General features: G+C 34.2%; 1 protein-coding gene across 5 annotated transcripts in view; it reads left to right on the top strand.

Annotated features, from left to right (window-relative positions):
• Positions 1-18,163, top strand: part of KIAA0586 (KIAA0586 ortholog) — a 102,002-nt gene that overhangs the window by 36,402 nt on the left and 47,437 nt on the right. For all 5 annotated transcript variants that reach the window (XM_045566468.1, XM_045566448.1, XM_045566439.1 and 2 more), the window contains exons 18-25: positions 1,603-1,713; positions 3,501-3,581; positions 5,246-5,436; positions 7,090-7,208; positions 11,885-12,084; positions 16,290-16,449; positions 16,894-17,116; positions 17,587-17,843. In XM_045566468.1, the coding sequence (XP_045422424.1) occupies positions 1,603-1,713; positions 3,501-3,581; positions 5,246-5,436; positions 7,090-7,208; positions 11,885-12,084; positions 16,290-16,449; positions 16,894-17,116; positions 17,587-17,843 (1,342 nt within the window). The remainder of the gene's footprint in view (positions 1-1,602; positions 1,714-3,500; positions 3,582-5,245; positions 5,437-7,089; positions 7,209-11,884; positions 12,085-16,289; positions 16,450-16,893; positions 17,117-17,586; positions 17,844-18,163) is intronic.

Genomic DNA, 18,163 nt, shown 5'->3' with positions numbered 1-18,163 from the left:
CAACATAGTGAGACCTCGTCTCTACAAAAAATAAAAAAAATTAGCAGGGCATGGTGGCATGCCTGTAGTCCTAGCTAATTGGGAGGCTCAGAGGGGAGGATTGCTTGAGCCCAGGAGTTTGAGGTTACAGTGAGCTATGATTGAGCCACTGCACTTCAGCCTGGGCAACAGAGCAAAACCCTGTCTCTAAAAATAAATTTTAAAAAAAGACTTCAATGAATGTATAGAGAATTTATTTTTATATGCAAAGACTAAATATTCAAGTTGTCAGTTTTTCCCTAATTAATGTATTATTCTAGGGAAAGTCTAATTAATAACAAACAATAACCATGAGATTTTTTTTAACTTTAGGGTCATTCTGATATCTAAAAGAACAAAAGAGTTTAGAAAAGTTAAAGGGTTTTGGTACTGGTCCAGTATAACAGAGTATTTCAGAAATAGCTTTGGTTATTTGGAAAGAATGTAATATGATGGAGACCTCATAAATCAGTGGAAAGTAGGATTCTTATGAATAAGATAATATATTAATATGTTATAATTCATTTAGCAATGTGAGAAAAAGATCAGTTTTAGACTCAGCTCCTACTGTGTAGCAAATGAGTTCCAAATAGGCAATAAGCTAAAATATAGCTACAAAATTTAAAAATGTAGAAAAATTAGAAGATAATTATATGAAATGTTTATCAAAACTCAACCTAAATCTAGATATGGGAGAAGAAAACTTAGATATGATAGAAAATACAGATTTGAATGTATAAAATCTAAAACTTACATATGTAAAAAAAAATCCTAAATAAAAAGGAAAACAACATACAGGAAGAATATATGAAAAGAAGATGATAGTAAAGGATTAATTTTTAACACATTAACTGCCATGTGAATTGTATTTAACTCATGCTAGTTTTGAGCCAGGGCCTCAAAACTTAGAATAAATTATGTTTTTTATTGATGTAAATAGAGATTGTTTGGATTGCAATTTGCTAGTAATTACCAAGAATCTTAAATATTCATGTACTGAGGCCCCAGAAGTTAATATCTGCCTATCTAGCATAATGAAATAACTTAAAGTTTAGGAAGAAAATCTTTTATACATATGAAGTTCTTTATGGTGATATAAATATGTTTTATATATGTACTGTATATAAAAAAGATAGTGGAAAATTGGAAATAAATCCTAAATTTTATCCATAGGAAGATAATTAACAATAATTAAGGCATGTATACTTATTGAAATATTATGTAGTCATTAAAAATATAATTATGAAGTCTATACAGAAGCATGATAAGGTGTTTATGACCAAATAGTAATGAAAAATCAGGAATGAAAATTATTTTAAATTTTAGCTATGCATACATAAGTGGATGGTAAAAGACAAAGAGAACAGTACAAAGATAATAGGATTTTACATTTCCCCTCTCATTTTCCATATGTTGTAAAATATGCTTTCATAATTTAAAAACTTTGTTATCCAGTGGCTTCACACTAAAAACTTAAAGGGCATGTTTTGTTTTATATATTTTTATAAATATATACATACATACACACATAAATATTTGAATCAAAGTAAAAAACAGAAAGCTGGATGTTGTGTTCTGTTTCAGGTATTGCCCAGTGTAGATATTGACAGCATTTCAAATGGAAGTGCTGATGTCAGCCTACCTCTGCCTAGTCCCAAAGAAGCATCTCTTCCTCCTCTGCAAACCTGGATACAGGTATATTTCAGAATTTTTTCATATTGTTTTGAGTAATATGTGACTGTAGATTTTAACTAATGTTATTCCATTCAAAGTTTTCTATCATAATCTATTATAATAATTTAGATTTTGAGGAAAAGATTCAAAATGAATCTCAAATTGTTTATGAACTTGAAAAAGAAAGTTTGTTTTAGATCCTTACATTTATAAATTTTCAGAAAGTGATAATTCTTAGTGTAACTTTTTGGTAACTTAAGTTGTGATGCTTTCATATTTGAAGAAAGAATTTCTGTCTCTTTGGTGAAGAATGTGTGATTTACATGGGAATGATAGATTTCCTGAATGCAAATGTTATGTTGACGACTGGAGTTCATATTTTGACATGTTACTTTGTCATGCTGTTGACTTGATGCAAAAATAGATATTTCTTCTGAATAATGAAGTTATGGCTTTACTAAACAGAAAATTAGCACTGTAACTTATCCGAGGATTCATCTATTGTAAGCAAATTTTGGTCACTGGAGGATACAGTTTTTTTTTTTTTTTTTGAGACAGAGTGTCACTTTGTTGCCTTGGCTAGAGTGAGTGCCGTGGCGTCAGCCTAGCTCACAGCAACCTCAAAGTCCTGGGCTCAAGCAATCCTATTGCCTCAGCCTCCTGAGTAGCTGGGACTACAGTCATGTGCCACCATGCCCGGCTAATTTTTTCTATGTATATTTTAGTTGGCCAGCTAATTTGTTTCTACTTTTAGTAGAGACGGGGTCTCGCTCTTGCTCAGGCTGGTCTCAAACTCCTGACCTCGAACAGTCCACCCACCTCGGCCTCCCAGAGTACTAGGATTACAGGTGTGAGCCACCGCGCCGGCCGAGGATACAGTTTTAAAGAGAAAGAAAGCAAGAACACCAGCAATCTCTTATGATCACAACTAATAAAATAGAACTGACCCTAAATGGCATTTGTGCCTAATTTAACTTTTTCATCAATAATTTTTTTTTACCAGAAGTTTATTGAAACTTATAAGAAGTAATACATTTTTGGATTGAGTATCATTCTGATGTCAGTAAGAAGCTATTGTGGTTTTCTGTGGCTAGATTTCAGTGACTATATAGTAAGGCCTAGAGGTTAATTTTGTAAAATGACTATTTTGTTTACTTTTCTAAATTATTTGATTCTGTATCTGTCTTTTTGTGGGTTCATAAATGTGTATACTTATATACACATTTATATATATCTATACATATAAACATTTTTTTTTTTTTGGAGACAGGGTCTCATTCTGTTGCCTGGGCTAGAGTGCAGTGGCATCATCATAGCTCGCTACAACCTCCATCCCCTAGGCTCAAGCGATCCTCTTGCCTCAGCCTCCCAAATAGCTGGGACCACAGGCGCGTACCACCATGCCTGGCAAATTTTAAAAATTTTTTGTAGAGACACAGTCTTGCTATGTTGCTCAGGCTGGAACACTTTTTATGTGTGTAGATACACTTTTCTTTGTCTTAACTCTAGGAGAGAAATCATATCAATCTGTTGATCAATTGACTTCGGTTGCATTGTTAATGGAGTCCTGGCCAGAAAAATTGATATTTAATGTTTTATAGCTATTAAAATGGCAACCTAATGGCTTGGGGACTAGCTTGGATTTCATTTACTAATCAAATCAATTCTGAGTAGGATACTAAGAAAAGTAGGGCCACATAATTACATTACAGCATAATTAATTATGCTGTAGGTGTAAATATGATAAATTATGTATCAATTTAAAATACATTAAGTACAACAAAAACTTTCTGAAAATGCTTTCCTAGGCTCCAGAAATTATGAAGATAGATGAAGAAGAGGTAAAGTTTCCAGGAACTAACTTTGATGAAGTAATTGATGTCGTACAGGTAACAAAGCTTACAAACCATGAGAAATTATTTTTCTACCAGTATTTTTCTACGTGGTTGACTGTCTTCATTATCAATATCATGTTACAGTGCTTTGAGAAACTTGCTTTTACTTTTGAGTCAAATATACTTTTATTTTAAAAAATTATAAAGTTGTTATTCTATGGTACAGTATTATCTTTCATCCGTCACCTATCTGCCTCCATGAAACTTAATGATTATCTGCTGTTTCCCACCTACATCTTTTCTTTCCTGCTTCCTACTTTCGTCTTTCCTCCCATTTTCTTTGCCTTTCCTCCCTCCAATCTATCCTTTCTTCATTTTGTTCCATTTATCTCTGTTGATTTCTGGGTTAGTGGCAAGGTCACCAGTTAATTTATATTGAGAAAAAAGTTGTGAGGAGTCTAAAATCCAAAGGAAGATTTCATATGGAAGGAAGAGTTATGGAAATGATAGAAATAGTAAAATAGAAAAAATAAGAGAAAGTAAAATATAAAGGACAGGAGAAAAGATCATTGAACATAGAAACTACTTGAATATTATGTTCATAGACTTTAAAGAAGACATTTGTTGTCTCTTTCACTTTCAGAGCTAAAACTTGTTTTGTTAATCACAAAATGAAATCCAATTTTAGACTATTGAGAGGTATGCAGTGTGTTAATGTTATTTGCTCACAAGCATGTCTTCTAATGTGAGCACCGCATGAGTATTTTGAAGGCAGGAACCTTATTTATCTTTATATTCTTAATGCCTAGCAAAGATACTAATATTTGATAACTGTTTATTCAGTGTACAAGTGAAAGAAACAGTTACAGAAATAGCAAAAGATTTAGAGTTCAAGACAAGTTCCTCCCCTAGCTCTGCCCCACTTATATGTTGTGGACTTCATTTTTTATGGTATTATATAATAATATTGACTTAATATTTAAAGAGACCAAACTATTTTTGAGATATGTATTGAATTATTTATAGATACAATGATATAATGTTTGTGATTTTCTTCAAAATGATGATGTCCAGGGGAAAGTGGATTGGGGGGACAATCTAGATGACACAAGGTTGACCATGAGCTGGTAATTATTGAGGCTGGGGAACAGGTAAATGCAATTCATGTTATTTATGTATAATAGATATACTACATGAGCACTATTTTGTTTACTTTTAAATAGGTATGACATTCTTCATAATAAAAAATTTACAAATTCCTGAAATAACTTTCTTTATCATGATGTGATGATACAACTAATATGTAAGATGACCTAACTGATTCATTAAATGTAATTATAGGTTCTGCAAAAGCAAACATGATATTGGGAAGCATCAGTTTTTTTATGATAATAAATTAAGTCCATAAATTTCTAGAGGGAAGTATTAACAATGTTTGATGCAGGAATAATTAAGTTTTTTAGTTTGTTTTATGACTGTATAAAATGAATATTGAATTTTAAAAAGACAAACCGATTGTGTAATTAAGGTTTCTTCAATGCAACATGTATGACTAATATGTTTATTATAATTAATATTATACTGCCTAATTAGAAATGCTGTTGGTTCATTTAGAAATGCTGTTGGTTAATTCACCTAGCTAAGTTCTCTGCGTATGGTTGGTACTCAGTAAATGAATAAATACATAATATAATAGTTTTGTTTTTTACAATTATCAGGAAGAAGAAAAATGTGATGAAATTCCAGACTCTGAATCAATCATGGAGTTTAACAGAAGTGTTAAAGTTGTTTCTACAAAATATAATGGTCCTCCATTTCCGCCAGTTGCTTCTACTTTTCAACCCACTGCTGATATTCTGGATAAAGTAATTGAGAGAAAAGAAACATTGGAAAATAGCTTAATTCAGTGGTGAGTTTAGAATGGTGTTAGTATGAATAGAATCATAGTAGCAAATATAAATGGAAAGTATTAAAATTTGGTTGAAAATCTCCCTCGTCTTCTTTTGTTTATTAAACTTCCTTTGCTGTAGTCACTGGAAAGTGTTTGATGTAATGTTGATGGCTTAACTAATTGTTGGAAACATTATCTCCATCCTTGAATATTTGTACTTAGGCTACCAACTATGACAAAGGAAAATAGGAGAATATTATTAAGTACGAGAAGCCTTAAAAATGTACATGCTCTTTAATCCAGTGATTCATTTCCAAAAATTTATCCTAAGAAAATAATTATGGCTATTCTACTAGGCCATATAATTCCTAGCATTACAACAAAGGCGCTGTTCTAAGTTTGTTAAGTTGTAATGTGTAATTATTGTTACATATTACAATAACAATTATAATTTATTATTACATATAGATATGAAATTAACTCTATTATTATCTCTGTTTTTACTTGTGAGAAACCTTAAGGAAATTATGGAATAAACAAAATGACTGAACATTAATACGGTTATTAAAATTAGGTTTAGAAGAATAGTGATGTCGAAAGATACTAATGAGGTACTGGTGTATAAATGAAGCAGGATGCTAACAATATAACCCCAGCTTATAAGAACTTACTCAAAAATAAATGTGCATAGAATAAAAGTTTCAAAAATATACATACCAAATTAATTGTTTTTATTCCTGAATCTAGGATTATGGGTAAGCCTTATCCATTTGTTTTTATTTGTTTGTTTGTTTGTTTGTTTTTAAGGCAGAGTCTCTTTCTGTTGCCTGAGCTAGAGTGCAGTGGCATCATCATAGCTGTTGTGATCCTCCTGCCTCAGCCTTTTGAGTAGCTGGGACTGCAGGTGCGCACCAACACACCTGCCTAATTTTTTTTACCCATAGAGACAGGGGTCTTGCTGTGTGTGTTGCTAAGGCTGGTCTCAAACTTGTGGCCTCAAGCGATCCTCCCACCTCAGCCTCCCAAATTTTTTTAAAAAACTTTTATGTATTTTCTAAATTTTCTACAATGGACATCTGTTATTTGTATAATATTAATAATAATTTTTAAGAAGTCTATTAGCTGCTCTGAAAAAAGTTACCAGAAGAAGCTTCCTGTTCTGTTCCCCTTTTCCTTCCTGAAAATACCCTTGGAAATAAATTTTTTCTTCACTTTTTAAAAGAAAAACTACCCTATATCTCTACACATATGTTTATTTCCTGAAGTGAGGGCAGCTAGACTTCTTTTCTAGTTCTGATGTTACATAGTTTTACATGTGTGCTCTCAGAGGGGAAATAAACATTTTAGGTACATGATATGCCAGATAATCATTGGCCCAAGTCTTATTTTGAATTTAGGAGTTCCATTAAGCTTTTCATGAGACTAATCTGAAAGATTTTGATTTGATTTCATGAACTATCTGCTACCAGGAGAGTCTGTTTCATGTGGTTTATCTTATTAGGAGACATATTTTATTTTTTTTCTTCTTTCCACATTTAACTTTCAGAGTAACTGCTTTCACATGTAAATGTTTGTGTCCATGGATAAAGGTTATTTTTAAGGGTTGTATGTCTAACATTTTATACATTTCAATGAAATTTAGGAATCTTAACTTTTATCCCCCCACCCCAGGGTAGAACAAGAAATAATGTCAAGAATTATCTCTGGCCTCTTCCCAATCCAGCAACAAGCCACACCTAATGTTAGTGTTTCAGTCAGTGAGGCAAGTGAACCACTGACTTCTGATATTGGTAAGTGAAATGGAATCTTTTTTGTGTTGTTATTAAAAGACAAAACCTTTAGTTCATTGTGAATTTATATATTCCAGAGATGAAGTAAGTCCTTCAGTGACAAAAGATAAGCTCTTCCAATTTCACTCCCCAGTACTTCTCTGTAGTGATGGTTAGTTCTCTTTCACCCTCTTATTTCATATTGCAGCTTTCAGATTATTAAACTGCTCTCCACACTTACCACCCCAAATCTCTATTCCCATAGTGCTTTGTATGTATATTTTATGGTAATTATCAGATTATATTATGGTTGGTTTACATATCTGTCTCCCTCACTACAGATATTTATAAATTACTTAGGTTTAAGGATATTTCTCCTTTAGTGCCTAGTCCTTGACTGACACCACTAAGAGTTTAAGTATTCATTGAATAGTTAAATGAGCCTCTTTCTTTGTGGTACCCATGCCATTCTTCTTGTTTTTCTCCTCTCTCTCTTTTCCCTTCCCCTCTTCCCCATTTTTCTTTTTCTTTTCCTTTTCCTTCTCCTCCTCTTCCTTTTCTTGTCCTCCCCCCTTCTCCATCAGCTTTTTTGAGGTGTAGTTTACTTGTCATAAAATTCATCAATTCTAAGTGTACAGTTTGACAAGTTTTGACAAATACACATAGCTGTATATTAGCCACACTGTTATGATATAAAAAAAATTTTCCATTATCCCCAAAAGTTCCCTATGCCACCTTGCAGTCAGTTCCTAACCCCCACCCATTCCCACTGGCCCCTAACCACCACTGATCTGCTTTCTATTACTATATTTTTACCTTTTCTAGAATTTCATACATGTATGATTATTAATATAAAATATTTAGTCTTTTGTTGGCTGGCTTCTATTTAGCATAATGTTTTTACAATCCTGCTATTACATATAGTAGTATTATACTGTATGGATATATTATAATTTGTTAATCCATTTACCAGTTGATGGACATTTATAATCTTTTAGTTTTTGGCTATTATGAATAAAACTACTATGAACATTTGCAAACTAATCTTGGAGCATCCTTTAATTTCATTTGCTCAGGATAAGTAAATGTTTAACTTCATAAGAAACTGCTAAATATTTTCCAAAGTGAATATACTGTTTTGCATTCCTCCAGCAGTGTGCGAGAGTTCCAGTTGCACCACATCCTCCCCAACACTTCGTGTTGTCAGTATTTTTAATTCTAGCCATTTTGAACATATGTAGGGATATCTCATGATTTTTATTTGCATATCTCTATACTAATAATAGTAGTAATTGTAGTATAATTACAAATGATGACTAATGACACTCTGACTTTTCATGTGCTTATTTACCATCTTTGTCTTTGGTGAAGTAGCTTTTTATTAATAAATCTTTTGCCCATTGTTAAACTGGCATTTGTGTCTTCATATTATTAAGTATAAAGTTCCCTATCTATTCTAGATACAGATCCTTTATTGGAATATGTTTTGCAAATGTGTTCTCCTACTCTGTGTCTTGCTTCTGTGTTTTCTCAACATTATCTTTGAAGACAAAAAGATTAATTTTGAAGAAGTCTAATTTATCAATTTTTATTTTGTAGTTCATGGAGGATTTTTGGCATACTGTTCAAGAAATCCTTACAGCCTAAAATCATTAAGATTTTTTCCTATATTTTCTTCTAGAAAATATGTGCTTTTAGGCCGGGCGCAGTGGCTCACGCCTGTAATCCTAGCCCTCTGGGAGGCTGAGGCGGGCGGATCGCTGGAGCTCAGGAGTTCGAGACCAGCCTGAGCAAGAGCGAGTCCCCGTCTCTACTAAAAATAGAAAGAAATTATCTGGCCAACTAAAAATATATATAGAAAAAAAAATTAGCCAGGCATGGTGGCGCATGCCTGTAGTCCCAGCTACTCGGGAGGCTGAGGCAGTAGGATCGCTTAAGCCCAGGAGTTTGAGGTTGCTGTGAGCTGGGCTGACGCCACGGCACTCACTCTAGCCCGGGCAACAAAGCGAGACTCTGTCTCAAAAAAAAAAAAAAAAAAGAAAATATGTGCTTTTATATTATACATTTAGGTTTGTAATATATTTTAAGTTAAATTTTATGGTGTGAAGTAAGGATCAAGCTTTTTTTTTTTTTTTGCATATGGATATTCAATTTTTCTAGCACTATTTGTTCAATAGATTACCGTTTCTCCATTGAATTACCTTAACACCTTTGTTGAAAATCAATTGGCTGTACATATATGTGGGTCTGTTTCTGGATGTTTTATTCTGTCCCATTGATCTGTAAGTCTATCTTTATACTAATAGCACAGGTTTTTTTTTTTTTTTTTGAGACAGAGCCTTGCTCTGTTGCCCAGGCTACAGTGACTGCTGTGGCGTCAGCCTAGCTCACAGCAACCTCAAACTCTTGGGCTCAAGCAATCCTACTGCCTCAGCCTCCCGAGTAGCTGGGACTACAGGCATGCGCCACTATGCCTGGCTAATTTTTTCTATATATTTTTAGCTGTCCATATAATTTCTTTCTAGTTTTAGTAGAGATGGGGTCTCACTCTTGCTCAGGCTGGTCTCGAACTCCTGACCTCGAGCGATCCTCCCACCTCAGCCTCCCATAGTGTTAGGATTACAGGTGTGAGCCACCGCGCCCGGCCCACAGTTCTTGATTACTATAATTTAATAGTCTTGTAATTGGATAGCATAAATTCTCTGACTTTGTTCTTTCTTTTACATTTCTGTATTTCATTACTTCTACGTTTATTCCTTCTTTCCAGTCTCAGGGTAACCTAGTCTTTCTCCCTCATAGACTATCCTTTAAGTGTCCAAACCCTAGATTAGCAGAGTCTATATTGACTGCTTTAATTTCTCATTTTCCACTTTCATTTTAGTCTTTATGGGTTGGCTTTCTGCTCTCCGCATCAAGAAACTCCTTTCTCACAGCATTTGGTTGTCAAAGACGCTTCCCTTTTTCAAAGCCTTATTTTACTAGATGGCTCTAGGATGGGCACTGTTGACCACTTCTAATTCTTAAAATGTTCTAATGGTTTTGGCTTCTTGGAATTCATTCAGTTGTTCTTCCTCTTATCTTCTTTTTTTAAACTTCTTCAAGACCTTTATTTTCTCATTTTATTTTCTGCTACTTGGATAAAATTATTTCCCTAGATTCTATGCTCTGCCCTCTTATCTGTTTTTCTAGTTTCCTCTTGCCATTGGTTATCCTGTGTCAGTTGATGACCTCTAACTTGTGCATCTAAGCTGAGAACTTGCTGTTCTGCCTGTTGATGGATATTCTATTTGATGCTCCACTGGCATCCCATATTTAGCATGTCCAAAGTGTATCTCATTTTTCTACCCAAACCCACTCATCCTTTGTTCTCTATTTCTGTTAATGATATGATAATTTTCCCAGCACCTAATCTCCAAAGTCTTGGAGTTATTGTTTGTTTTGTTTTCTTTTCTCTGCTCTTTCTCAGTCCCCACTTAGCCACAGCCTATGTCCCTGGACTCCATACAGTTTATTGATATATTTGGTTAATTCTTCCTATTTAGTGTATAGCTTGCATGCCTCCTTCCACTGTTACTACCCCAGGTTTTCTTTAATCATGTCATTTTTTTTTTTAAGAAAGGAAAAAACCTACCAAGAAAATTACAAGAAAATTGATGTTTTCCTAGATGAAATCTTAAAAATTTCCAGATTGGGTATTTAGATCCTGTTCTCTATAAAAGCATGTGTGTTTGCTTTTATTTTTGCCGGTGCTTGGGTAGGTTTTCAGGGCCTCATAACAGAGATGTTCTGATTTTTGGTAATGCCAAAACAATGAATTATGGAAACCGGAAAGGAGATGTAACACATATTGTTGAATACAAATTTGGCATTGTAATAGTCTATGTTATAGTAACTCCAGAGTAAATTGCTACTATTTGGTATTACCTCAACAAGTAATCCCAAGATACCTGTACCCACTCTTTAGGGAATTCTGGATATGGCTGCCATAGTTGTACTTCTCTAGGAGTGCTCTTTGGAGAGGCAGTATCTTTATCAGGTTGTACAGATCATCGTTTACATATTTTCCACACAGAGCTTTATAAATTTCACCACTTTAAGTCGAGCAAAGTCTCTTAAGGAAGTTTTACTTAATTTTATGTACATTCATGTAAGTGAAAAGTGCAACTCATTCGGAAAATTAATATACCAATAAGGCATCAGATAAGCACCTAAACTGCTATAGAGGTTTGAAGAGGATTCGCTGATAATTTCAATAACTGATATATCTGAAACTACAAGGAAGGAAGGTTTGCCTTCATATTTACTGCATCCTTGTGTTTTGGTCAAGATCTATCACAGAGTTTCCTGTTGTCTTGTTCTTGGAAATGTGGATTGTTTTCAGATAAGGACATTTATTAATAATATGGGTGCAAATTCTTTTTATCACTAAATTCTGTAGTGGTAGAGAAGAAGCCATATAAGTAAATTTTCATCTGTATGTTTTCTTCTCCCTTTTTATTTGTTTAGAGAGAATGTTTGTTATGCAAGTTATCATCTTAGTCCTTTTCATAATAAGTACATATGTTTGTATTTTCATTTTTATTCCTCTTTTCACCCCCATATACAAATATGTTGGTATCTCTAAAATTTTAAGAATTAAGGTTTAAATTGCTAACATCTTCTTGCCCGTTTATTCTGAAATTCCCCTTCTTTTTTAGTGGAAGGAACAAGCGGTGGTGCCCTCCAGCTTTTTGTTGATGCTGGGGTTCCTGTGAATTCAGACATGATTAGTCATTTTGTGAATGAAGCTCTTGCTGAGACCATTTCTGTCATGCTGGGTGACAGAGAAGCAAAGAAGCAAGATCCTGTTGCTACAAGTGTTGCTGGGGATGTTTCAGCAAATGAAACATACTTGCCGGTAGGAGTGACTCTCCTTTCATGACTTAAGTTCTTGGAAATTTTTGATATATTTATTGAAGAACAGTAAAATAGATAAATTTTAGACTGAATGTCATAAGATCACAGTTTGTGGTAGAATTTTATTCCTTGTTGGTATGGTTAAAATAACATTTCCCCCAGCATTTTATTTTAAAAACTTTTAAATCTATAGAATAAAGTATGATACAACAATGAAAGTCTGTATACTCTTTACCTATATTGAGCAATTGATAACATACTGGCACATTTTTCTTTCTTTCTTTTTTTTGAGACGGGGTCTCTCTCTGTCATCTAGGCTGGAGTGCAGTGGCACAGTCATAGTTTACTGCAGCCTCAAACTCCTGGACTTAAGCAATCCTCCTGCCTCAGCCTCCTGAGTAGCCGGACTAGAGGTGTGCACCACCACGCCTGGCTATATATTTTTTTTTTAAATCTTTTGTTGAAACGAGGTCTAACTATGTTGCCCAGGCTGATCTTGAACTCCTGATCTCAAGTGATCCTCTTGCTTCAGCCTCTCAAAGTGCTAGGATCACAAACATGAGCGGCCACCGCTCCCAGCCCTGGCACATTTTTTTTTGACTGTCTTTATGTCTCCTATGTTATATATCCTTTAAAAAAAATTTTAAAGTTGCAGTCATCATGACACTTGACCTCAAAAGCATCAGCAATATCTCCTAAGAACCAGATGCTTTCCTATATAACTGAAGTACCATTATCATACCCCCCAAATTTATTAACAACATTGATAGAATTATAGAGACTATATTTAAATTTCTCCATTTGTTCCAAAAATATCCTTTGTAGCTTTTTTTAAAATTCAAGATATAGCCAAGGATCACATGTTGCTTTTGAGTTATTATGTAAACTGATATTTTTGACCTTTAAAAGAAAATACATTTCAGAAAGATTTATTATTGCTTATTTAATCAGGCTTATTATGTTAAATAGAATTTCTGATCTATTATAGCAATATGAAATTCTACAAAGCCAAAATTTACTCTGTATTACCAGCTGTTTAGAACTCAGTAGTCACTTCTGTTCCTATAGATCACTGGGACATCATTTTATATAGGTGAAACATTTAAGCTGATTCATTTCATGTATAAACATAAAATTATATACTGTATTTGACTTTTATAGAGATTGGTGTTGTGTAATGTGATTAGTGTGCCAAAGATTTGGATTTGATACAGTTTTGGTATGTGCTCATTGGTAATATATTCAGTACAGATGTGGTTAGAGTTAATTGTTTTCTCTGTGCCAGTTACTTTGATTTATTTTCTGCCCACATACTGCATTTTCATGAGGATGATTGAAAGAGAAAATATGGAAAGCCAGTGTAAGTAGGCAGTTTATGTAATTGTTAAGAGCCTGGACTTTGGAGTTAGTAAGACATGAATTTGAATCCCCAGCTCTGTTACTTTGATCTTATCTATATAACAAAGATAATATACTTAGAGTTAAATGATCATGGCTTTACCAAACTCTGCTTACTGAATATCTAGCAGGGCAAGCCCTCCTGCTCCCTGGCCCTTCTCTAACTTATTGTTTCTTATCTTCAGAATTTTCATAGCTTTTCTTGGCCTTTTTCTCTCTCAAATATATATTTATACATATTTATGGCTATTATATGTATATTTTCAGTTTAAACTTAAAAACATATTTTTGACTGGGTACAGTAGCTCTAGCCTGTAATACCAGCACTTTGGGAGGCTGAGGCAGGAGGATTGCTTAAGGCCAGGAGTTTGAGACCAGCCTTAGCAACACAACAAGACCCCTGTTCTTATGGCCAAAAAAAAAAAAAAATTAGCTGGGTGTAGTTGTGCATACCTGCAATGCCAGCTACTCGGGAGGCTGAGGCAGGAGTATGGCCTGAGCCCAGGAGTTAGAGGCTGGAGTGAGCTATGATCATGCCACTGCATGTCACTGGGTGACAAAGAGAGACCCTATCTCCATCAATCAATAAAATTAGTTTTTAAGTTCCGTAAAAAAAATCTTATTGAGATTTTTATAGGAATTTATCTAATTTTGATTGGTTTCATTTAGGGAGGATTGACATCTTTATGATGCTGCGTTATCTGAGCCATCATATAAGGTTTTGTGGCAGATTAAATGAGATGATATATGAAAAAGGATTAATGTAGTACCTGGAACTTGTTAAATACTCAGTGATTAGACTAATAGTTTATTATCATCATTATCCATTACCTATACTAGAAGAATACCTGTGTTGGGTTTCAGGGTCTGAAATGCACTCATGGCCAAAGAATGACCAGACACACCAGAGTAAGGCAAGCATGAAAATGAGGTTTATTGAGGAGAAAAAGATAGAATTATAGTGCAAGAGCAAGATACAGGTTTACAGAACATGATACATACGCCACAGATGACGATTGGACCTATTGTAGCAGCAAAGTGAGAGCAAAAGGAAGGGCATGGTTATGGTATGGGTCTTGTTTTATGTCCGGATTGGGACCTCCCTCATGGCTCAGACATCACCATTGGAACCACTTTGATTGGACAATTGGGAGTTATATGACCTGAGTCTTACTATACATGTGGATCTCCCATGAGCGTCTCTGAAAGCTGTTTGTTCTAGGTCACTTTCCAGACTCTATTGTATGTATGCTGGTTGGCTTGTGGACTAGAGAGTCCTCTGTATTCTTTTGTAGTTGTCGTGCTAAGTTCTGATTGGCAGATTCATAGGGTATTCCCTCCTACCCCAGGTATGGCAGTCACTTGGGATTAAGGATGGACGGGACCAAGATTGGGGCCTGGGGCACATCCTTGTCCTTCTTCCCAGGTGGGGCAATTGCACCAAGGCAAGGCACCCACTTTTGTCCCTAGGAGACCTGGAATCCTTCACTGTCTAACACCTGCACATCTTTTCATGATGATGAGCCAGTAGTGTTATATTTGAAAACAATGCTTTTATGCTATAAGTTTATATAGTCAAGAAGAAAAAAGAATGGATTTCTTTCATTTTAAAATGAAGGCTAAGAATATGCTAATTATTAAGCAATGCTATGGAATTTCTATTATGCTTCATGGTTTTAAATTGTATATTAATTTGCAACTCATGATATAGAATAAAGACTAATCATCCTAATACATAAAGATTTTTTAGAATGAGAAGACGACAAATAATGTATTTTAAAAGTGGGCAAAGGACAGGACCAAACAGTTCACACACAAGAAGTACAAATTGCCCATATGCGTATAAAAAGATGGTCAACCTCACTGGTAATAAGAAAAAAAATTACTAAAATTCCATATTTGCTGATCAGATCAGCAAAACTCTTTAAAGTTTGATAACGCCATTGTTTGGCAAACACTGGGGAAATGGGCATTCTCATACCTACTGGTACTTGTGTAAAATAGTAAAATCTTCTAGCAGGAAATTTGGCAAAATCTTTTCAAATTCAAAATGCCATTAACCCTTTAACAGAGCAGTGTCACTTCTGGGAATTTATTCCATAGATTGTATGCATATGAAATGACTTAAGTTGAGATTATTTGATAACTCTTAAGAAGATCCGGATCTAGGTGGGATCTAGGTAGAGAGGACAGTAAGTAGGAGAGGAGGCTTAATTTTCACTATCATCCTTTGGTATTTTTTGAATTTTGAACCATTTGAATGATTGATTACCTATTCAACAACATAATGTTAAATTGTTTACTTACTCCTTCACCAGTACTTTCCATTTCCCTTTTGTCTTCATCTCTACCCACTCTTCACTGTCTCTTATCCTTCCACTGCTTTTTACATGCTCTGTGCTAAAAGGTTGAATTTTTAGAAAATTTTTTTAAAAGGCTGATTTTTGATATCTTGTCAGTCAGTTAAAATGCTTCTTTTCTGTTGCATGGCCTATCCTTCAAGTTTGTAGTGGGATTTGATCTTCAGTTTTATCTGTGTAATCTTCCTCGATATCTTAAAAGAGAGTGCCTTAGATTTCTTTGGGGCCTGCTTCAAAGGCAGAGTTACTTCAATTGCCTGAGGCTTTCTGCAGGCCAGTCTTAAACTAAAAGTAGATATTCAAGAGCCAGGGTGCTTAAGGCTTCATTCCCCATCCCCATTCATTTAAATTCTATGTGGTCTATGAATGAGCTCACATTATTATTTCAAATTACTTTTACTTGGGTGATTATAAGCATAATTTATCTTGTTGCATTAATTTATTTTAGGCAAGAGTGTGTACCCCAGTGGCTACCCCACAGCCTACACCTCCTCACTCACCTTCATCACTTCCTAAGGAGCGTGTGCTGGTAAAAACTCCAGATTCTTCTCCCTGTGATTCAGATCATGATGTGGCTTTTCCTACAAAAGAAATATTTGCTGAAAAAGGTAGAAACTTTATTTGTGTAACTCAGTTTTAATTTTAGCAACTAATAAATAAAATTTCATGATTGTTTTATAAAATGCTTTATAGATTAATGTATACATACTTATTGCTTACTAGGTTTTAGTAAATAATTTTTTCTTGCAAGGAATCCAAGGAATTTGTTGCCATTGCTTAGAGCATCAATTAGATGCGCTAGACCACTTTAAGTATATGGTGGTGTTAACTTTTCAAGGTTTTTTTTTTTTTAACGCTTTACTAAATTAATTTAGGAACTTTCCCATTAATGGCCACCGCCATCATCATTGTTAATATTTTTAATTATTATTACCATTATTTATATGCCAAAATGTTAAGGGATATCTATCTGAAACAACATATCTTGCCTTCCTATGGAGTTGTTTACTGACTTTTACCTTTTTCTGTCTTTTAAAAAAAAAAATCTTTAGGAAATGATATGCCTGCTATCACACTTATTACTACTCCAGCAGTTAGCCCTGCTGCTACACCGCCTCCAGCAGCAGCTCTGACTCCAACTTTGTCAGAAATTTCCATTGATAAATTGAAAGTCTCAAGCCCAGAGCTTCCCAAGCCATGGGATGATGGAGACCTGCCACTGGAAGAAGAGAACCCTAACCCTCTTCAAGAAGAACTTCTTCACCCAACAGCTATGTAAATGAGAACATAATTCAGTAGTAACTGTACATTCCAAATTAAATTTGATTTACACGACCCATTTAAAACATAGAAATGATAAACAAAGCTTTGTAAACCACAAAGTACTTTATACTTTGGAAGAAAGAAATTTTATAAATTTCAACTTTTTAAAAATTTTTATCAAATTTATTTATACCTTTATGTTTTTCTTAAAAGATTTAAAACAGATTAAAATAAAGATATCTATCATACTGTTAATAAAATAGAAAACAATTTCTCCTGTTTTATGGCTAGAAGAGCTTTCAAGAATGACCTATGATTAAAGCATGAAAATAATTTTAGAAAAATAAATCTTGTTAATTAGTCCAGATTATACAAATACTTTGCTAAAGGAGACATAGTACATTTGAATCTGCTTTTTATATCAAAATTAATATAGGCCTTTAGTGATCTAATAAGTTCAAAATATGTCTTTATCTTTTTAGTGTGATGTCTGTGGCTAAGGATGAAGAACCTGACAGTGTTCTAGATTTCCCTGCTCAGCCTGCACCTCAAGAGCCATTTCCCTTGATGGTATTTCCTGCCAGCACCAAGGCCCCTTCGCCCCCACAGATGCCAAATTCTGATTCATCAACACTGGAGAGCACCTTGAGTGTTACTGTCACTGAAACAGAAACTTTAGATAGACCCATCTCTGAAGGAGAGATTTTATTTAGCTGTGGTCAAAAACTGGCTCCCAAGAGTAAGTTAATTTGTATTAATTGCTTTCACTGGTTATATTATGATAATTCCTTAAGTAATACTTTTCTGTTTAAAGCGTTTTTACTTAATTTTCAAGATTTAACATGGTAAAGTAGAAAAACTAGGGGCACTACGCAATTAGTTAACTTTTCTGGATCTTAATTTCAGAAGGAAAATTTCCCTTATAATCCCACCCTCCAGAAATAATATCATTCTTAGTAGTTTGATATACGCCCTTCCAGTCTTTTTTGGTCTGTGCATATGTCAACACCTAAATACATGTGTACGTATATGTGTGCTTACCTTTAAAAATAGAATCAT

The sequence above is a fragment of the Lemur catta genome, chromosome 1, assembly GCF_020740605.2.
Source record: "Lemur catta isolate mLemCat1 chromosome 1, mLemCat1.pri, whole genome shotgun sequence".
Lineage (NCBI taxonomy): Eukaryota > Metazoa > Chordata > Mammalia > Primates > Lemuridae > Lemur > Lemur catta.
The sequence above is the reverse complement of the archived record's forward strand: the minus strand, read 5'-3'. Positions and strand labels throughout refer to the sequence as shown.